General features: G+C 41.3%; 1 protein-coding gene and 1 long non-coding RNA gene across 12 annotated transcripts in view; one reads left to right on the forward strand and one right to left on the reverse strand.

The window, feature by feature from the left end:
- The first annotated feature begins 2,055 nt into the window (after window positions 1–2,055).
- Window positions 2,056–16,449, forward strand: part of zeb2b (zinc finger E-box binding homeobox 2b) — a 137,394-nt gene continuing 123,000 nt past the window's right edge. Inside the window, exons 1-2 of one of the 11 annotated variants that reach the window (XM_069935007.1) lie at window positions 2,056–2,211; window positions 4,689–4,836. In XM_069935007.1, coding sequence (XP_069791108.1) covers window positions 4,764–4,836 — 73 coding nt within the window. In that variant the 5' untranslated portion in view covers window positions 2,056–2,211; window positions 4,689–4,763. The other 10 variants (XM_069934999.1, XM_069935004.1, XM_069935006.1 and 7 more) reach the window with 10 other exon arrangements.
- Window positions 7,096–8,206, reverse strand: LOC138761973 (uncharacterized). Its single transcript, XR_011356671.1, has 2 exons — window positions 8,010–8,206; window positions 7,096–7,227 (listed from the first exon to the last, which is right to left on the reverse strand). It is a non-coding gene; the product is annotated as an uncharacterized lncRNA (long non-coding RNA).

Raw genomic sequence — 16,449 nt, forward strand, 5'->3', positions numbered from 1 at the left:
ATCAGTCTGCTCTTTAAACAAAATGTAATGCAAAAAGGTATCAACAGAACTTGAATTAATAAAATGTTTGTAAATAATCTCTCTAGTCTTTAGTGATTGGATTTTTTAATTGATGAGGAGTCATGCTTAAACATAACTGTAAGGCATTCCTTGATAATTATACTCAAAGGAATCTTCTCATGTTCTAAATCCACAGTTACTACATATCGCATTTTGTTTCGTTTGAAAGCTCTTTAAAGGAATTAGTTTAGCTGCCAAGCTATCTCATCGAGGTTATAAGGAGATGTGGAAGAACCATTCAGTCCCTCCTGTCTACATCATCAGTCGATTAAATCATGGCAAATCTTTTACCTCAACGCCGGTTTCCTCCATATATCCCACATATATCTTTATCCAAAGGCTGAGATGAGATATTATTTGAGTCTCTGTAACGTTCAAAGAAAGGACCTTCGACCTTTCATTCAATTGTCCATTTCTCCACCTGGAACAAATGGATATCCAACAGGAATCACAAGGAAATTGTAAGTTAGAGTTACAGACCAACAAAATGTACTGATACTTAAAAGACGCAGAGCACATTGCACCAGTTAGTTCTCCCTAGTGTGCGAATAAGAATCTTAAGTGCTGGAATGGCCATTGTATAGCCATTCTACGCATTCTTGAATCGAGTTATGTTGCAGGATGAAAAAATATATTTAAAAAAAAAACACTGATTGACTGTGGCGTTGGTATTGGATAAACTGGCAGCGAATGCAAATTATCCCAGTTTAAGAATAGACGAGATTTGCTTTGGAAGTCCATGGCTTGGTTTCAGCAGATTCTAGTCTACCAGGTAACTGTATCCAAACATGTTTCTTTGCGCATCAGTGTAACCATCCAGATATTATTTAACCATTCAGCTTCGAATAGTGAAGGAGTGGGTGGGTGGGTGGGGGGGGGGGGGGATGGAGAAGCGTCTCGGGAATCAGGACTTTTTAAGATCGCCAGGAAGTCCGCTTACATTTACAAAATAAAAGCTCATGCAAATTATGCGGGGACCCCCCCCCCCCCGCAAAAAAATCTAAGTCCCGTCTATTCCTGAAGAGAGAGAGGAAAAAAAAATGACTGCCTCCGATAAATTATCAATCCACTTTGTTGCTCAGTGTTTGGTGATTTAAAACTTAATTAACCAAACAGGAGTGAGCGATATTTCAGGGCACAGGACAGTGAAGAGCTGTCACGAAGCCAATATTTCCAAAGCGGAGTCTGAGTTCTTCCTCGTAATGTAAAATAGTTATTTAGAAATGCAACAATCGGTCGAAAAGGGGGAAACACGACAAGTATACATTGCACACTTTAATGTACACAACCTACACACGTAAAGCATTTTAGAACCACACCCTGGGAACTCAAGAAATAATCACTTATGTATCCTTCCAACCTCACAAATATCAACCTGATGGGTTGTCGTTGAGTTTAAAACCGGTAATAGTTTTATGACAACTTCGAAACTATCGTCCTTAACGCTTTACCTGCCAGTGCATTTCATTTCGTCGGATGCAGCCCCCCTCCCCGCTCTCTTGCTTTTTCGTCACTCATTGGAGGTTAGAGGTTAAGGCAGTCGTCTATGTAATCATTAAGAGGTTGATGTTTAAGACCACCTCTAATTCAAAGTAGGTATAATTATAGGTTACATTCCAGACTCTTGGAGGTAAGGGCTAGTGCCATTTTTAGAAGGAGGGGAAAAATGAGGCATGATTTTATTATGGAAAACAAAAGACATTAAAGTTTTCCGAATAGGCGGCAAGTTAAGAGTTATTCCGAAACTTTCAAGGGCACATATTTCAAAAAGCGGGGGAAAAAAAAATGTCCAAATTCCAGTTCAGGATCAGACGAAGCAAAGGGAGATGCGAACTTCCAACTAATGTCATGTAAGGATCATTGCGAGAGAGAGAGAGAGAGAGAGAAAAAAGCCGGAGCAGATTTCGCTTCGCAGCCTTCTGGTTCAATTGCGAAGCCTCCGTCGTTCCCACTGCCTCTGTGTGTCTGAACAAGAGTTGAAAAGGGCTGGAGTTTTTTTTTTGCGCGCGTGTTGTAGTCATTGAGCAACACCGGGTTCGTCCGACCCTTACTTTCACATACAGTTGAACCAGTTAAGAATCGTGCAATTTCACGATTGCGCCGAATGAGGGAGAGGGGCTTCTTGCCCGTTCCTCCGATGCGATGGCAAAGGTAATGGAATCCAGATTCGCACTGAACGCACAGAGGGAGAAAAAATGTTCGCAAACGTCACGTCTACCGATGATCACGTTTACGGATCTTCAATTATCCCTTCCCATGAAGATAGGTGGCGTACGTTTCTGCGGCCGCACTTCAGGGACTCTCTTTAGAGAAAAATGTCATTCCAACAAGCGGAACACGTCAGTCCGTCCACAGGTTGTGTTTCCTGGTGTGGGAGACAACGGAGCGATCAGTTCCAACCTGCACAGCAGGAATAACGGTCCTTCCTCAAGTCTTGAAAGGTTTTCTGTCTTCCCCTTTTAAAACCAAACCTCGACTACTTCTTCTTCATGTTCCTTCATCTACCGATTCCTTACCAGACTTAACAAACACAGCCAGGACGGAGCAGGTATTTTATTCTTATATCTATATTTGTCAATATGTATACGTACATCTGCAGTTTTTAAAGTCCCTATAATAGAACGCGCCAGGGAATAAACTTCAGTGGATTTCATCCGCTCTTTCTCTCCCGTGAATATTGTGGGTTGCAAAACTTTGTCAATGTACCTGACGTCCAGGTGTTTTTTTTTAAAAAAAGGTGTTGAACCAAAAAAAATGAAACGAACTAATTTGATTCTTTGGAACGACATCCGATTTTCACCCCAACTCGCCTCTGTTTCTGGAGTTGCGCCTTCTTGATTTTAGAAAACAGTGGATTATTGCAATGTACCGTTACCTGCTCCGGCAGTGCGAGTCTCTCGACGCGTTCCAGGCTGTCGTTGTGGTTCTAATCTAGAGGGGATTTTCCGAGGGATTTAAAAACTCGGTATTGCTTTCACTCCTCTCTGGGAATTTTCGGGGAGAAGTCACATTTTTACAAGTGAAGGACTCTCCGTCCCTTACCGTTGTTCACAGGTTCGTTGGCCAAACTTTGGACCCCTTTCTAAACTGTGCCGTGTTTCCAGGCTCTCTCGCAAAACTTCCCCAAAAAAGGGGTCAGAAAAATCTATTGGAATGACAAAAGTGCAAGTTGGCTGCTTGTTTAAGTTGAATCATTGATCAATTACATTTAATCAGAATTCAGGAGAGCGGATGGTGTAAAAAAAAGTATGATTCATTGTGTGTGTAGGTGGTAGTCGAAATTGTTTATTTTTTCCCCCTTTACTCGAATCAGTAAAAAGAAAGTACAATTGCTACGTATGGCATAATGATAACATTTTTCACTATGTCATGTTTGGTCGCTTATGCGACTTTATGACATAAGTTAAGTCAGGCAAACCATTTTTGAGTGGTCTTTGTTGTTTTTTAATGTGATTATGTGGCTTGTGGTTGGGCTTTCATAGATATACAATGTATAGGAGTGAATATTAGCCATTTAGCTTCTAGTTTATGGGCGCTGATGGTTTATCTGATGCGAACCTTTTTAAGAGTAATGGCTGGATTCCCCCTATTTGTCAGTTTCGTTTCAGTTTGAATTCACAACAAAACATTTTTTTTCTAAAACGTTTCCTGCCACCATTTGCATGCCGTGACTCGTCCTACTTTAAGTCAAGAAAAGGAACATCTGTAAATTTGGGGGAATTACCAGATCCATGTCATATTACTGTTACACGTTGTCCACATGGGCCGGAATCACCTTTAGTTGCTGGATTGGTTTGATGGTTTGGGCGGTGTGTGAACGGACGTGTGTGTGTGTGAGAGAGAGAGAGATGGGGTGGGAAGGAGGTGAAACGGACTCTAGGAAAATTCGGTTTGGAAAGAGAGGGTGCAAAAAGTAAATAAGAGCAGGTTTTCAATAAAAGTGTTCGTTCCAGAAACGGCGGAAATGCATTGATTGACACTGAGTCTGATCTTAGCCGGCACCGTTACTTTGCCTTTCAACACCTCAGTTGCACATGTAGTTTAACGATTACACGTTTCCTATCGTCTGGAAGAATACAAATCAAACATTTCTGAACTCCTGCGAAACAGTACGATGCTCACACACAACCAGAGCATCGACCGCCAGGGTCTTTTTTTCCCCACCTCTCCCGTCTTGTAAGTCAGCGAATCGCCAACGTTTCCCCCTCCCTCCATTTCACTCAAACAAAGGGTAAAGTGAAACAACACACCCACACGCAAAAACCTTCTTTTAAAAAAAAATGTCATGTCCTATTGCAACAATATTGCCTTTAAAAATACATTATTTTTTTAACAAAAGATAGCGGCATGGTCTTTCCGCGTTCGGACGATTGCAGGCTTTCCGCTCTCGTGGAATGGCCCCAGTTTTGGAACATTTGGAGCTCAAGAGTTGCTGATGTGCGCTCAGAGCGGGGAGGGCGGACAGAGGTGCTGGCTCGTCGCTCTCCTGGAGCCTCAGTCCGCTGAGTGCGCTGGTGGCCGGGGTTGTCTTTATTTCGCGGGCAGTATTTAAATGAGTACCGTAAAACACATTGTTGGCGTGTTGTGTTTTTGTAAACGCTCCCTGTTTTTTTTCTCTCTCTCCGAAGGACCGTAAAGCGTCGTGAAAAGAGCCGGGGGGACGAGCCGATGCCGAGTCCTGGAATCTGATCAGACTCTTATCAATGAAGCAGCAGATCATGGCGGATGGCCCCAGGTGTAAGAGGCGAAAACAAGCCAACCCCAGGAGGAAAAACGGTAGGAGAGAGCACCTTCCCTTGACTGCAATCGTCTCCCGCACAAAGTTAGCCCCAGATTATTACCAGCAGCTCCTTTTTGTGTGTGTGTGTGTGTGTGTGTGTGTGTAATATTGATTGACTTGGAAAGAGAAACCTCCCCCAGTGAAAGTGCTGGACGTATGTTGTGTGAAAGTTACTCCTGTACTCTCTCCCATACATTGATTTGACTAAAAGAGAAAACCGTTATGTGTCTTTTGTTTGTTTTCCAAGCGATCGTTTATTTATCTAAACTGATTAAATAGAAACGCCGTACCAGACTCTGGCACCACTTAGGTCTAACGGCACACACCTTCCCTAAATTTGGTAAATGTTTAAATACTTTCTGTCCGATACGGTTTTTACACACACACACTCGCCCTCCTCCAAAGGATGGATAACTTTTTTTTAAAAAAAGAATCGTTTGGTCTATAATTAAGAAAACAAAAGCCAAACCGCGATCTCTCTGTGTCTCTTGTTTCTTTAGATTTTGTTGTGTTGATGTTGAGTCGTGCGGGGACAGGGAGGGGAGAATTGATAACGGAATAAGAATAAAGCGTTTCTCTTGTTGAGATCTGGATATTTGTGCGTGTGCGTATGTGTGTGTGTTACTCCTTGCAGTATTTGAAGCTCGCGTGTGCGTGATTCAAAATCAGGCTTTGTTGATGGGTTTATTATTCATGTTCCCACCTCGCTCAGGCTCAAATGTTATGTCGCCAGCTCGACATTTTGTGTAACATTCATTTAATCATGTGTGTCGTTCTTTCCCCCCCCCCCCCCCACTTCCACCACCCCACATCCCCACCCGCCCCCTTGCTGAGATGTTTGGCTTCATCAGTAAATAAAGTGTCCGTGACAATAGCAGAAATAAGAGAGAGGAAAGGAATTGCGAGTTTCTATTTAAAGTACTGTCCATAGCGACTGGACGGGAAGACGAGCTGTGGTGTGTTCGCCTGTTACCTTGCTCCCTGCACGCAGTCTTCTTTAGCAGATTAAAGTTATTGATTTTCTCCTTTTCTGTTGCTATATCAAAGATTGAATGTGATTCTCTTTTTCTCTTTCCCTCTTCCTCACCAAGTATTCCTAAAGCACGTTGCTGGTGTCAGGAGATTTACCCGGAGTAGCTTCCCCCCCGCCCCCCATCCTTTCCTGTGTATTTGTTAGTGTGTGCGCGAAGCATGGGAACACGGGATTAAAACCAATGTTAGAAAACGGCAAAGTAAGGTAGGGATCCTTTTAAAAAAAACCCCCGACGTCCCTTTAAGATCAGTGGCTTGATATCTGTCGTGACTTCAAGTTTTCTTGAGTGCCATGCTTTCCGGTTATTTTAAAGACTTGATTTTTTTCGCACTTGGTCTTTGATCCACATCCCCTTCCCTTTCTTTCTGTTCTGGTCGGTAGTTAAGGGCGGCAGGTAAATGCGCTTTTCATTTACTTCCGTGTGAGACATATATCCAAATGCTATTCCCAAGGGGGAGTCGTCTGCATTGATCATAATTGTTTGCACGAGGTTTCCTTTATGATATGTACATATATACAGTGTAATAATATTTATCTCTCTCTCTCTCTCTCCCCCACCCCACTCCTTTCAACACACACACACACACACACACACACACCACGCCTCTCCTGGAATCATGGAAAGATGTCAGTTCTTCCTTGTGAATCCGCTGATAGCAGTATTTGAAGATGTTATCAGGGCGATATGTATTGCAGGAAAGAAGGGGGTGGGTGTGTGGGAGATGTAGGGCTACGAGTATGTGATCAGGCAGGAGGGGAGTGAAAATACCAAGAGGGAAAGAAAGATCGAACAAAAGGCAGTGTCATTTTCAGTCACAACCCGAGTCAGATGATTACTGACTCATCTGTAACTTTGAAACACTTTTACTTTAAGTGTTTTGTTTCAGGACTCAGGAGACCTGCACTTACTTAATAATTTATACTTTGGGTAACTTTGATTTCCAGTTAGATCAAAGGAAATCAAACTGCTTTTTAGCAAGTGAAATTGATGTGCATGTAGCAATTTCGCAACTGGTAGCCGCGATACCGTTATTGAGGGTGCAGTTGCTCGGGGAAAATAAAGTATCCTTCTCTATTTGGTTAACCCTTCGCACTTCTTTTGTTGCACTTCTTTCTTCTCTCCCCCCCCCCCCTCCTCTCTCTCTCACACACACACCACATTGCTGACCCACCCGAACACATACAAATCCTATTTTTGACCCTCACTGAGAATTACTCAATGTTCTGCTGTGAATATTCTTTGTTCAAAACACAAATCCCACGAAGTAGGGCTGCCGGTTCCATCTCCCACATAGGTTCTGGTCGTTTTATCTATTTACCGTTGGTCTCCCACTCGACAAAGTGATCAATTCTGCTAAAGGATTAAAAATCAACAAACTGGTTAGAATTTGTTTTGGAGAGAGATTAACTTAAAACTAGAAAAATGTTTTGATGAAAGTTTGGATCTTGTTTGTGGAGTTCACAATTTGAATTGCGCGAGAAATATGCATTTATCCCCATTTGTTGGAGGGGGGGGGGTGAAGAACATGCAACTAAAGCAAATCCTACCGAAGTCTAACTCTTAAAAATTTGCCGAGGGGGTTCGAGTTGAGCAGGGAGAGAGAGAATTAAAAAAAATAAAAAAGGCCGCAGGATTAACTGTTGTGGGCCGACACTACTGTTTCTGTTGAGCGACGTTAAACAGTGAGCCTATCATTATGGTCGACTGACCCACTGTATGTCTCAGTCCAGGTTCGAGAGTCCGCCCAGCCTCGACAAAAAAAAATTAACACCCCGAATAACTTGTGAAAAGAAGGTGGAAGGACGGAGTGGGCAACAAAGTTTCTGCAGACAATGAGAAAATAAGCATCATTCAGGAAGCTCTCGAAGCCTTCATTCACCAGCACAGCTCAAACACTGTTGCAATACTTTCATCAGGTGTTGCAAGTAACAGCCAACTGTAAAAGCTGCACTTGGTTGCCATTTCCAGCTATCCCAGTGAACAAACGTAAGGCTTTGCTAATCCAGATTTTATATTATGCATAATAAAAGAGCAAAGTGGACATAATTACAGGCAGTCGTCCAGTTTATATTTTTTCAGGTAATAAAATCGCTCAATAGGATTGTGAGGATTTGTTCCCCGCCCCCTCTACTTACCTCAGACCAGCAGCCATCCATCATCAGGAGTAAACACATTAGTAAAGGATCTTTCCATCTGTTAGGATATATTGATCATTGTCAATAAAGGTACATTGGAGGAATGGATTAAGAGTAAAAGACCAAATGCTACTAGCAGAGCTTGGTATCTGCATTCATACTGAAGGCAGAAATTCATTTACAGCAATATTGCTTTCAAGACGTAACAAAGGCAATTATTTGCCAATCCAAACATTTTAGTCCGCTGATACGAGTTCTAGTATTGTAGGTGCACTTTCACGAAAAGAGAAAGTAAGAGAAATCTTTCTAAATATATTTTAAAGCCTGGATTTTTTCGCTCATTGTGTCGTTTGTAAGAAAGCGTTTTCCCAAGGTATAGATTAGGTACGTGCTATTTTGCGCCTGTTGTGAAAGCGCGCGCCCGCGCGCGCGCGCACACACAAACACACACACACACACACACACACACACACACACACACACACACAGAATGAGAGGGGGGGGGGGTTGCAGTGATCACAGACAATTGATTGTCAGGACTAATGTGTTTCATTTACATGTTTATAACGTCAATAGTACTAGGGTGTCCACTGTACTATTCAGTCCACAGTTTCACAAGGGTGCAATTGTCTGTGCGTCCAAGACAGACACCTTTCCTGATGGGCTTTTAGTGAGCTTTTTGAGCCTGTTAAAAAAAAAATAGCGGAGAGATGGGGAAAGGGATAGAGTCAGACGGGCATTACAGTAGAAAGAAAGATTCTTTGCTTTAAGCATGTAACATAATTAATAAAGATCTTCGGACACTTAATTGCTGGTAGGTTGAGCAGATGCAGGCAGGATCATCTGGGGAAAAAAAACTAAGCAGGGGGTTCAAAGCAAAATAATAGACATAATACACTGTAGCAGAGACTGTAACGCTGCTTTTCGTTTTGTAACCGAAAAGTTTGTCATTTAAAAGTGTGCATTTGCATGTTTTTGTGAGAAGAGTTATTTATTTTGTTGTCTCTGAGAGTTCTGCCTAACGGGAAAATATGCACAGCAGAGGTACCGTTAGCTGAACTCTGACACTGCGGTCTTTTAAATGCCTTAGGTATGATTTCACTTTCACTCACATCAATGGTGACCTGAATGCCTTTCATATCTGATCCGCCGTGTCTCTCCCAGTAAACATCCCCTGAGGGGAGAACAAAGAAAGAGCTTCTTCTTCTTAATCACAATTCAGCCCTTTCACCGCCAGCAGGCTAAATTTGCATTCGGCATCAAGAACAAGATGAAAAGAAAAGTGAGAAGGAAGGAGAGAGGGGAAGAGAAAGAAGGGGAGGGTTTGGTGTCGTGAAAAATAGCTTAGGTGTTTGTAAAAGCTAACTGGGCTTCCCCTGGTTACGGCCTTACATGGCTTGCAGTCTCCCCTGTCCGTGTAGCCTTGGCCTGCATGACGGATAGATAATGTTTCAGGGTGGCATGTCTGTACTATTCGTGGCCACTCGCGTTAACACTTGAGCAGAACTGTCTAAAGAGGATCAAATTCTATTCCCGACTCTGCCGCGTCCGAGGTCAGGTGTATGCCCTGAAAATGCCGGCTGTACAACATTTTGTTTTGTATTCTTGTTAATAACACTGCACTCAGTTCAAAAAGGATAACGTGGGATTCTGGATATCCCAGGCATAAAAGAAATATTCTTACGATCTCTATTTTAGTTTCTGTATATTTACACCAGATCAGAAAGAAATAGATTCAAAAGTAATAACTCGACTTCTATGATCTAGCACAAATCGCGCTGAGACGACATTCCACTATTCCCAGTCAAGCTATGGTCGCGAAGTTCAAGGTATTTTACAGCCATGTAGTCAGTGACGTTGACAGCTATCGTTCAGTCGCCACTTTTATCAGTGAATCTTAAAAGAGCAGTAGTTTCGTTCCAAATTAAACTTCACCAAAATGAAGAGCAGGCCAACCATACAAGTTGGGCGAACCAATGGGCCAATTAGCAGCAATTAATTAACCGGGCTAGTCCTGGAAAAATTAACAAGAATGTCATTTTTAAAAGGAGTGGCATGGCAGATTTAAATTACTTCGTTTAAAACGTCGGGCTACCTGCATGGAATGAAACACTGCACACTCTGGCTCAGGCTTTAAGTAATTGGGGAGGGCAGTGGTTAAGTGAATGCAGCTGCGCGTCGATTTTTTGGAAGGGCTTGCGAGCTGGACGCTCTTTCATCCTCTCCCCTCTTTCTGCGCCGTTTCCAGCGGCTGCGAATTTAAGCCGATCGACTTCAACCAACATCTCAGGAGGGGCTGGGAGAACTGGTGGAAGTCGCCAGCTGGTTGCAGAAGTGCCAGGCGAGGGGCAAAAAATAACTTCTTCAGCCAGGGAGAGGAGATGTCCGATCTCTGCAGAGAGGCTTACAAGTGAATTAACCCTTTGAGGTTGTTAACCTCGAGGCCAATCACCGTAATATTTCAAGGGGTGCTTTAACAAAAAAAAACCTTAAAGTAATTGTGAACTTTATCTGTGGTACTTGGTGAGATAAATGTCTGTGTGTCAATGTTGGGGCAACTTGACTGTGTGAGAATGTAGGACACGGGATAAGAGCAAAGCGTTGGCCCTGGTAGTTAGAAGAAGTACCTTCCTCCAGAATCTGATTGGCTGATACAGGTAAACTTTACATTAAGGTGGTCTGCCACTGAGCTGGGCACCTTCTCTTTAAAATTCCATTGCCCGAGAGATGAAAAGTGTTGAAAATGGACATGGTGCCAATCACCCCATCCCTGTGATTGATGACGGGGTGGGGTGGAGAAGAGGGCTTCCTACATGTCCAATGGACATGTGAAATGAGTAGATGATGAAACTGAAGCCTGTCTAATGTTTCTGATATCTGGTCAATTGCCTCAAGAACTGGTGACGAGCGATTGCGAGTATTTTCCGATGCATGGAATGGGCTTCGGGCAATCGGGAGGTCGGCCAGGGTTTCTCAACTTTGTGCACCTACAGGTGGCCCGTTCAAAGCTCAAATCGCGGAGGGGTGGGGAAAGCTGATATTCGGCAAAGACAAATTGGAAAGGAGGGCGTTTTGGAAAAGCCACGATCTTTGAGCAATGCTCTTGGACTTTTGCAAATCAATTTGTCGCATCCTATCCGACAGCAGATGAGTACAAATCAAAAAGAAGTGCGATTGTTGGAGTTGGTGAGAACTAGACAAGGGCTTCGGTTTAAGTCCAGTATTAACCAATGCATCAATTATGGCAAGAGAAGTACAGCTTTCGCAGGGCTATTTACAACAAATTCTGGAACTGCATGGGATAGTTGCTCAAATAATAGATAGCGACAAAAGAGTAGAAACAAGCGATGTAATTTTGTATGTATGGAAAGTGACAGAGCAAGTGCTGTGAGTGGGGTAAGCTGCAGCTATTTCCTGCTCTGGGCTCTGTATGGAAACACGAGTTTTGAGCTATAATGGTGACATAGGGCATTGTGCATTTGATTGTTAGGTAGAAGAGCACTTCTGGCAAGGTCACTGCCAGAGTGAACAATCGATAGCAGATTGACAGATCGAGATATTATGACATCTAGAAGACAAAATTATTTATTTATTTATTAACGCGAATTTCAATACTTCATATATTCTGACATGTGAACTTAATTTTCAACCTTTTTATTATCCTCAAGAAGTAGACAAAGTTTTACTATCATCAAATCTGTTCGCTTTTCAGTCACTAAAGCGTGCACGCAGGACTTCAAGCAAGGTGGTAGATAGTCTGTCCTCCAGCACCTTATATTGTCAGGACCATTAAAGATGTATGAAGTAGTGACATAGCCTATCTCCAGAGCTGACCTTTCTTCAGTGGGGAACTATTTTGATGCAGTCAGATCCCTCCCTGAAACAACACAGATAAATTGAGAAAATCATTTGCCACAAATCAAACTCTCATTTTAAAACATTCCCCTTGACTTGGCCCCCTAAAATCTGATGACATTTCATTTCATAGCTAAAAGGGAAGTAAAACAGGAATAAATGCACCAACGAGATAGGTATGTCCACGTGTGCCTGCATTTAAAATGTTTGAAAGAGCTTTTATTTACAGGTATTCATTGAATATGTTAATCTCATGAAATATAATGCGCAGAATCCTGTGAAGCTTAAATATAAATGTTTATCAAGTTCTTTTAAGTTGATCTGGTCGCAGCATTCAATGTTGTTAAATTGTGGTCCTGACCCGCACTTCCTCAGAGACTATGCAGTAATTGCAATGAAAGATTTATCTTGTGCTGTTTGAACCCCTTTGTACCTGCAATAGAAAGTCACATGTAAATGGCTCAGTGATTTCAAAGGTCTCACCATAGCCTTCATTCGTTCTTAAGACAGCAACATCTACTTAGACAATAAAAAGCACATGTGGCTCTTTAATTTGGTGATATACCCACATACAGCTGTGCTCACACTGGCAAAGTTCAATTGAATATCCTATCTTCAAATGTTGTGTTTTTGATCATTTGGATAAAGATTGTACTCATTCATTCTTCCAGCAAAGCAGTACTTTTGTTAGTTTTCTGTGAATCATTGTTTTCATTTTTTAAGTGTTGTGTTTTGATAGCAACTGGGTCAATTTTCTTAACACAGTAAAGTGACCAGTGCTCAATAGTGGTTAAATTTGTAACAAAATAAAACTTTCTAAATCTAGGAGTGAAGTTCTCAAGGTGTTACCTGCAGTTTTTGTTTTACTCACAATGTTTGGATACTTTGAACAATTGGCAGGTCCCACTTTGTGAGGCATTTATTGTCTTTCAAATTTCTTTCCATTTGACATGGAATATATATGTTAACATATAAAAAAAAACAGAATTGTCTGAGATGTTGTATTGGTTCATCACACACAGTAAGGCAAATGAACACGAGTAGATAATGCACTTGAATTCTCAGTTTCTGCAATATGGGAACTCTTCATTGGTTGGGAATGGGAAAGCAAAGTTTACCTGAATGAGGAGTCTTATTTAGTTTAGGAACAAACACTAAAGAAAAGGCAGTACAGAGAAGGCTAGCTCAGATGGCCCTTGTCAACTTAATGACTCTTGAAGATGCAACTGAACTGAATTCAACCTTTGTACAATTTTCTATACCCGATTCTAGTATCCAGTAGCTTTACTAATCCAGCAGATTTTGCTTTTAGCAGATTAGTCAGTGTGAAGGTCCTCCTTGCATTTGGCTTGGAAAAAAACTCCACGATGTTCATTCAGAGAGCACATTTAGACTTGCCCAAATACTATGCAGGAACTGCTTACCCTTTATGCCCTCTTAACACCTTTGAAAACTATAGAAGCGCATGTGTGTGTGTGTGTGTGTGTGTGTGTGTTCCTAATGCACCATCTATCTTTACACGTATGGAGTTGTTGCACTTTGGTGTGTAAAACAGTATTTGTTGCTGGCTACTGTACTGAGAGAGCATGTATGTAAGTGAGAGAGAGAGAGTGCGAGCACGAAAGAGGGAGAGATAGAGAGAGACACACACATCTGTGGCTGGCAGGAAGGAGTTGTCTTCAGTAATTAATGTAATGAAATATTCATCTGCACTACCTTTTCAGTAGTCTCACAAATTAGGCTGTAACACTTAATGTCTGCACTGCCTCCGTTTTTATTATAATGGCAGGTTTTGCATCCGCAATTAGGACTTATACTGACAGTTACAATTTCCAAGGGATGGTAAACAGCATGGTGTATGAGAAGCGTAATCCACGTGCAAAGCCCCCATCTCTTTAACCTTGTTGTTTTTTGTGCAGAGGTTACCTTTTCCCGACAGTGCAAAATCGACTTGACATAACTGTTCATCAGTTTCAAGGTTCTCCCTCGAGGTATTTACATCAAATCAGCCCAGTCAAGCTTCAAGTTGAAATTGGCAGCCCAGAAACTGACAGGGTTGGGACTGGGAAAGAGACAGCACATAGGCAGTGAATTGACAGCAGCAGGGTGAAAGAAACAAAGCTTCACGGCTTCTGTGGAAAAAAAAAAGATCAGGCCAAACAGAGCAGGTCAGCAGCAACTCAAGGCACTTCATCAATGCTAGTGTGTGGTTGTTTGACTGTTTTAAATTTTGGGGATATGAGTTTCATAGGATAGTGAAGTGAGGTTGAAAAAGAGTAAATCAAAATTATAATAATCTGGAGGCAGAAAAAAAGAAAGAAATTTATGTTAAAAAGCACTCTTCCAAAGTTAAAGTGAAAGCTTTTGAATTATTTTCTCTATGTAGTGAGACAATTAAAAAAAAATTCTGAAGTTATCATTCGTTACAAATAAACATTGTGTTTTCTTTCTTTGATATTCACTGGGTGATGATTGGTAGGGATTTCTAAAGAACTGCAAAAAGGCCTCGTCAACCTCAAATAGTTCCTCGTAAAAGTTACGAGTATGCCATTCAGTAATGTGTGCCAGGGTGAAGTAGTTTAAAAAAAAAATGTTTTATTAGACTTCCAAGAATTAAAATCTTATCTCTTTTAATAAAAATGCAGTAAATTAGAAATTAAATAAAGGTATCCACTGTGATTAAAAGAAAATATCTCTGTTGAGACACGATGGAAATTTTAGGGTGTGTTGTGAAGAAAAAGTGCACAGACCTCCTTAGTTTCTGAATGGTTCTTTGATAGTGCCTGAGCAGTTGAATGGCTGAAAAATGTATGTCCTAGGTCCATTCAAGTAATAAAGGTTCACCTTATAAGTTAAACATTCTTTGAAATACTTTTCTTCAGCTCTACATTTGACAGGCACTGGGTATCTATTGATGGCTTTTCGACAGGCTGTGTTGAGCTAAAGTGGTGTGACCAGAGAGTTTTGTTAAGCTGTGAACAAAAGATTGGAGATGCCTCACTGGCATTGTCCACACATATATGGCCTTGTCACAGTTTTACTTGATTTAATGCTCGGGTTATTCTTATCTGCTCTTCAGACCTTTTATTCAAGGTGCAGGCAAGGAACTCTGTTACCAGACTGTATGTATTGAAGGATTGTTTTCGTGTGTGTGTGTGTGTGTGTGTGTGTGTGTGTGTGTGTGTGTGTGTGTGTGTGTGTGTGTGTGTGTGTGTGTGTGTGTGTGTGTGTGTGTGAGAAACACAGAATTATACTTGCCCTCATGTAGCTCTTTTTTTAAAAAAAGTGTTTGCGATGAGATTTAAGTGTGGGGGGTGCTTCCCAGAGGTAGTCAAGGGAAGCGTCTCTTGTCTGGAAAGCATGCACACAGGTCAGGGTGTGAATTTGCAGGGAACCAGTCGATTTAAAGCACCCAAAAGCAGGTATTTTGTTCCCTGTCAAAAATCAAAAGCCACACCAGCTATGAAAAGGTTGGTAACATTACGTTAAGTCATGACAGCTACAGTTGGCATAGTTTCCATAGCGTTATATTATGGTGAATATCCCCAGGGAGGTCATGACACATTCATTTCCCATTCAAATTCACATGTTCACCCCACCCCCACCTGCTTGAAAGTTGTCCAAAATTTGAAATAGTTTTCCATCCACATAAACTAATGGATCAACTGAAGTTATCATCTACAGAGGAAGAATAGTCTGTTCTAAGTTTGACATTCCAACCAAAGTTATTCTAATATTCAAGGAATGCATTAAATTACATTGTTTCTGGGATGTTGTTGATCATGGAGTGAGTGAGAGAGCTGGATAAAGAAGATAGAAATCTGATACAAAAGCACAGATGACTAGATGGAACCCAGAATCATAATAGATTGACACATGGAGAGGGTAGAGTCACTTCTAGATGGACACTGTGGCATAGATGTCATGTATATAAATACACAGATACATATGCATTGACATACAGCTTCTGACAGTTACATCCAAAAATATACCTCCTCAGTGATAATGTATGCATCATCATCGGATATTACTCTTAAGGAATATATATTTAAACCCCCCCCCCCCTATAAAATTTGCCTATCCTTGGAGAAAGGAATTGAACTTTGGGCCTTTAAAAGCAAAGGAACTTCATGAATCTTATAGTGAGATTCCATGGGTACAGGTTGAAAAACATAAATGGTATTCAGATAATTAAAAGCTAACTACATTTTGAAGAAGGATTCCCTTATCACAATTCACCCTTTTCCCTAGCTCTGTCCTACTTGAACAAACCCTGATTGTCTGTGATTTTAAATAAAACATTTTAAGTTTGCAAACATCAAAGCTGAAAAATCAATAGTTTAAAATGCTGTGAATATTAATCCATAGGGTAAACGTTTCAAGATATTTGAATTGCATATTAAAATATGCTCCCACCTTCCATCACTGTTATACATCCTCAAAACATCTGTTAAATAAGGATGTGGCAATCTGATGTGAACCCTCAGCTCTCTCTGGTCCTATTCTTTTTGCAGAATAATTTGAATGGATGCAATCACACCCCATTCCTCAGTTTGAGAGGTGGTAGAAATCAAATTCCATTGAG

The sequence above is a fragment of the Narcine bancroftii genome, chromosome 4 (assembly GCF_036971445.1).
Source record: "Narcine bancroftii isolate sNarBan1 chromosome 4, sNarBan1.hap1, whole genome shotgun sequence".
Lineage (NCBI taxonomy): Eukaryota > Metazoa > Chordata > Chondrichthyes > Torpediniformes > Narcinidae > Narcine > Narcine bancroftii.